Below are 5,944 nucleotides of genomic sequence, written 5' to 3' on the forward strand. Positions count from 1 at the left end.
ATTTCCTCTCCTTTTTAATTATTGATTTTAATAATTTATCACTACTAAATTAAGGAGTGACGGATTTGCCCCTCAAAGTTTAACGGAAAACATGTTAGATTACGGAGAATATAACGGTATGTACATATTTTGCGGTTAAGATTACAAGTTCATGTACCGTTATGATTGTTTTGAAACTTGAAACACCAAAATTATGAGTGTATCATTTGTCATATTTAGTTCTTAATTTTTTTTTTTGAAAATGGATCATGTTAAAATGTTGTCTCCCCTCTAATCACCAAAAACATATTATGATGTGACTCCAATCAATATCGATATAAATCAGGTATGGATATGTGATTTCTAGTTTTCCACACATAGACTCGGCCACCTGTAGTGGTTTATACACAATACATAATGTATCTTCCCATAAACATAGATTAAATTGGAAACAAATCGACAAAAAAATATGATTCATTAATAAGTATTGAAGAAGGTCAAAATCTTGTCATATTCTTCCCTCTGTCTCACCATTAGATAGCACAAAAAAAATATTCCCCCATAAATGCCACCCTATTAATGAAAAAAGATATGGACCTTTAAAAATAAAAAATAATCGCAATAATAACACCAACACCCCAAATCAAGGTAAAAAACCCCAAAACAGATCAAACCCAATTAACCCCTCCCGATTCTTTCACCTTCCCCACAGTCGTCATCAAGATTCTTGGAAGATTATTATCCTTCTCGCCCTAAAATCCCAGGCCAGCAAACTTGGCTCCTTGCGCTGGTGGACATGTGAGCCTCTCTTGCACCACGTGGCAGATCTGGTCCCACCACGAACCGGGTGGTTACTCCTTTCCTTGTTCGGTTCTTCCCGGGGGGTTTCAATTTTCGGTTAACTACCTTCCTTACTGTGACGGACTTAACTGCTCTGCCCTTTTTGGGATTTTAATTATTTTTCTTTTCTTTTTGGAATTAAAGTCTGGCGTGGTCTACTGGAACAGCATCGAGGATTCCTATATATTGGACTTCCTGTCATGCTTTTCCTGTGCTCCTCAACTCACAAACCCTCCTCTTCTTCCCAACACTTTCTTACAAATTGTGCTCCTATTTGTATTATTATTCTCTTTCTTTACCCAAATCGGCGTTGATGGGTAAGACCATTCTGGTCACCGGCGGTGCCGGTTACATCGGTAGCCACACCGTGCTGCAGTGCTTGCTCGGCGGCTTCAGCACCGTCGTCGTTGACAATCTCGACAACTCCTCTGAAGTTGCTATCGACCGTGTCCGGGAACTCGCTGGCGATTCTGGCAAAAACCTCAGCTTTCACAAGGTCTTGTTTTTTTTGGTTTTTTTTTTTTGGGATTGTGGGTTTTGATTTTTACTGATGATTAATCCTGGGTTTGTGAGAATTTTTGATTTGGGGGAGGGCTGAGTGACAGTGGTGGTGGGTTATGTGCCTTCTTGTTTGTACATAACTGTCAGAAACTGCTTTTTTATTCAGTTATTTTATGTCTTTGTTGTGTTAGAGAACTGTATTTTGCTTCCTGGGTTTTCTAAGTTGGCTATAAGACATGGTTTGTGCAGAGTTGTGGTGTGTAAGAAAATGGAAGTTTGGAACTTTGGAGGCTTATAGATACTTAGGCTTGTCCATGTGCAACTTGTTGGACTTCTAATTCTTAAGTTTTTGGGCAACTTGTTTAGAAAGTTTAATGTAGAATTGATGGAGTTGTTTGAAAGTTTTGAACTTTGATGTAAAATGGACCTGTTTGTCGGTGTGGTTACTTATGGTTTCATGTCGATGTGCAGATTGATCTCAGGGACAAGCCTGCACTGGAAAAGCTCTTTACTTCAACAAAGTAAGTATTTTTAACCCGGAAACTACCTACCCAAACTCAACTCTGTAATTGTTCCGAGTGTTTATGTTCATAAGTTCATTTGAGACTACTGCAGATTTGAAGCTGTCATACATTTTGCTGGGCTGAAAGCAGTTGGTGAAAGTGTTCAGAAACCGTTGCTCTACTATAACAACAATATCGTGGGGACAATTACTCTGTTGGAAGTCATGGCAGCCCATGGTTGCAAAAAGGTTCTCTTTTTTTGTCAAGGCATTTGTTTCTACTGTTTTGAAAGAAGTTTGATGAAAATTGCTTTGGGTGATTGTGTTTGTATGTGATGTTTAATTGACTTGGATCTCTTTGAATCATTTCAGATTGTGTTCTCATCGTCAGCCACTGTCTATGGTTGGCCGAAGGTGGTTCCATGTACCGAGGAGTTCCCTCTTGCTGCTGCAAATCCTTATGGACGAACTAAGGTACATAGGTGTCATACTTGGGTTGCCACTCCATTTGATCGTTCTTGTGATACTATGTATATGCAGCTTCTTGGTTATTGATTTGCATTGTTGTTTATCTTTCAGCTCTACATTGAAGAAATATGTCGTGATATATACCGCTCAGACTCTGAGTGGAAAATCATATTACTGAGATACTTCAATCCAGTTGGTGCACACCATAGTGGCTATATTGGTGAGGATCCTCATGGGATCCCAAACAATCTCATGCCATTTGTGCAGCAAGTTGCTGTTGGAAGGCGTCCAGCACTGACGGTGTTTGGAAACGACTATAATACCAAAGATGGTACTGGGGTATGTGCTCATTAACCTTGATAGGTACTTAAATTTGAACTAGTTTGTTGTCCTAGGTTGACCTTAGCTTTTGTTGGATTTCTTTATATCTAAAAATAGAAACAGTTAGAAACAAAGCATATGCATTTGTCAGAAATCCTGGAAACTACTTGGGCATCATTTGTGTTACCTTAGTCTTTAGTCCTGTGTTGGATGCTCAATTTTGATGGTGCTTGTTGTATTTCAGGTGCGTGATTATGTTCATGTTGATGATTTAGCTCATGGGCACATTGCTGCACTGAAAAAGTTAGACGCAGCTAGTATAGGTATGGGTTGAATCTGTTTCTATCTTTCCCACCAGCCTCACCCTTAAAACTTTTCAGTATCTCTCTTGTGTGAGTTTATGTTATATTCAGACATTGGCTCATCATAGAACTTAATTTAAATGTTTCCACAGGTTGCGAGGTGTACAATTTAGGAACCGGTAAAGGAACATCAGTCTTGGAGATGGTGGCAGCATTTGAAAAGGCATCTGGAAAGGTTAGTTTCTTCTTGTAAAAGTTTCAGTGTTACCAGTTTTGATCCATGTGACTCTTTGAAACTCTATCATACTTCGGTGGTTCATTTGAATTATTGTCCGAGGCCAAGTGCCCTTCCCACCGATTGTGTGGTTCCAGTCTGATTCTGGTAGTGTTATGCAAACTCTTTCATCTTGGATATGTCTTATCTGCATAGTTTGTTTTAATTTTAAAACTGACAGTAGGGTCTTTTGGAGACCATCTCTTCTCAAATTCCAAATTGTATCACTGAAAATGAGTTGTCTGAAGGTCCAAAATATTTCCTTACATTATGCCCTTATTGCAGTTACCTGTCCTAGTCCATAATGCTCAATTTTTGTTTAAACATGGTTATGCTTATGTTCTCTTATATTGTTTCAGAAAATTCCTCTTGTTATTGCTGGCCGGCGACCTGGGGATGCTGAAGTTGTCTATGCATCAACAGATAAGGCAGAGAGGGAACTGAACTGGAAGTAAGTAGACTTGCAAACTTTTATGCATTCTGTTCACCAACGAAATTATCAATAACTGTATGGTTAAGGACCTAAGTTGGGTGCATTAATATTATCAAATAGTGCACCAACCTTATTGCCATACTCGACCCACCCTTCTACGTGATATCATGCAATAGATTTTATATCTTACGCGCTAAATCTCGTTGCAGGGCAAAATATAACATTGATGACATGTGCCGGGATCAGTGGAATTGGGCTAGCAAGAACCCATATGGCTATGCAGCTCATGCCAATAGCGACTGAAAGCTGAAAGCTAATAGTTCATATGCTTTACAACTTAGTTTAGTGGTTATCATCAGTGGAACTAGACTAGGCAAATCCATATTTATGGATCTCCAGACTCTAGCTACAACTAAAAGCTGATAGTTTCATATACTCTATATTTTAGTCTAGCGTCATCTCTCACCCTCTGTAAATCTTATATGGCCTTCCAGAGATTAGGTTTTTGTTCGTCAACAGTACTCTTAAGCCGATAGTCATTGTGGTGTTTATGTTCTGGATTACTTGGCCAAGTAATGTTATGTTTTCATTATCCTTTAATATGATCACAGTTTTGGTAGCAAATTGTAACCTTCGGATAAGATCATGAGATCAGATTGCTGCCTACTAATATGTGCTATACAACTATTTGACTTGTTCTCAATAACCTCCTGCACAACAGTTTGACTTGTGATTTGTGGTTTGCTTACTGTTCTTCAACTCTGAATACATCTGAGTTGAAAAACCCACTCTTAGCTCTCCGTTCTTCTCCTTGGTCTTTATTAGAATGATACTCCTTGCAATGATGCCCTCTCCCTCATTCAATTCCAATGTCCCCAGAACATGAAATCATTCTGTAACAGAATTTCTGTTGTGTTGCAAACCAACTATGTGTATTACTTTGCTTTCTCTCCCTGACCGGTTTTAGTGGCAGAGGGTCTAAATAGTGTTAAAGAGTACTCATTCCATGTTTGTCTTTGTGATGCAAATTAACTTGTGGAAGCTGGAACATAGGGAGCTACAAAAGTTTCTTCAAATTATACATCTTTCTTCTTATCCAACCATATACCAGAAGAAGATAGAACCCACAAAGTTGTACCAGAAGAAGATAGAACCCACAAAGTTGTGATGCCAATTATGTAACACTTAACCTCACCTCACTCATGGTCTGAAATCAGTGCCGGGCATGTCATTGACTACAGAGACCCTAAGTCCCTAAGTCCAGAGGACTGCTCATACAAATAGGCAACTGATCGAGCTAAGTACACGCCCATACAATGCCCATATTTACTTTAGAAACCAAAGCTACAACTCTGCACGCATCTCCAGCATTGGAAGCTAAGTTTTTGTTGTTCTACACCAAAGTTCACTTTAGCTTCATTCATTCACGTTGTGCTTGTCATATGATGAAGTATTATTAATGTGGACATCAATTTGTGCCGTTGGGTTGGACCGTTGGGTTGTTGGAGTAGCACTTCAAACTTGGAAAGATGGAGAGCTTTTCTTAATCAAGTTTGAATTCAAATTGAAACAGAGGTAGCTGTTATGCCATACAGCCAAAAAGCGAATGCATGGTTTGGAGATATGGGGCACATAATGTTCAATATAGTAAGGGAGAAAAGGAACAAAGAAAGAATATAACTCCCGCCGGTAGAAAACAAAATGAAAGCTATGATTCAAACTCCATTTGGTATCCTTGGTTGTTGTTTTATTCAGTTTTTAGCCGCATGATAGTTCAACCCGTAAACACGAAGAATGATAATAATGATCTCTTTAATATTCGTATTCTTCATTACTTTTTTTATTTTATATCGTGATGTTTATGAATCAAACCAATTAGATACGGTGTGATTGTGTGTGTGCGATTATGTTTAAGATGTTACTAATTGGTTCTCATGGTGAGCCATCAATTTACTTCAATGTTTACTCTATAATCTAACCAATGACTAATTTTTCCATTTACTACAGTAAAACAACAACATCCTTTAACAAGGTCCACCATCTTTTACCATGTTTCATGTGAAGAATATTTGAATCTGAATAAAATTCAAACCCAACTAGTAAATCCATCTCCGAGGAGTAAAAGAAAATTTTACCCTATAAAAAAGTTAAACGAGCAGGCAACAAAACGCGACGCGCTCAAATACAGGAAGAGAGGGACACGGAAACGTAGATCTAGCGAGAGAAGGCCCAACGACTTCAAACGCTTAGTCGTTCCAATTTCACTTCTCTCTCTCTCTTAAGCTTTTCAAATACTCTCTCTCTAAACTTCCTCTCTCTCTCTC

The 5,944-nt window shown here is 38.6% G+C and overlaps 1 protein-coding gene across 1 annotated transcript; it reads left to right on the plus strand.

The window, feature by feature from the left end:
- The first annotated feature begins 989 nt into the window (after positions 1 to 989).
- LOC101291142 (UDP-glucose 4-epimerase GEPI48-like) lies at positions 990 to 4,350 on the plus strand. Its single transcript, XM_004298859.1, has 9 exons — positions 990 to 1,315; positions 1,792 to 1,841; positions 1,936 to 2,071; positions 2,195 to 2,296; positions 2,402 to 2,629; positions 2,856 to 2,934; positions 3,066 to 3,148; positions 3,547 to 3,638; positions 3,830 to 4,350. Exons 1-9 carry the CDS (start codon positions 1,133 to 1,135, stop codon positions 3,921 to 3,923), a joined length of 1,047 nt encoding a protein of 348 aa, XP_004298907.1. The 5' UTR covers positions 990 to 1,132; the 3' UTR covers positions 3,924 to 4,350.
- The last annotated feature ends 1,594 nt before the right edge of the window (positions 4,351 to 5,944 follow it).

This window comes from Fragaria vesca, linkage group LG5 (genome assembly GCF_000184155.1).
Source record: "Fragaria vesca subsp. vesca linkage group LG5, FraVesHawaii_1.0, whole genome shotgun sequence".
Taxonomy (NCBI): Eukaryota; Viridiplantae; Streptophyta; class Magnoliopsida; order Rosales; family Rosaceae; genus Fragaria; species Fragaria vesca.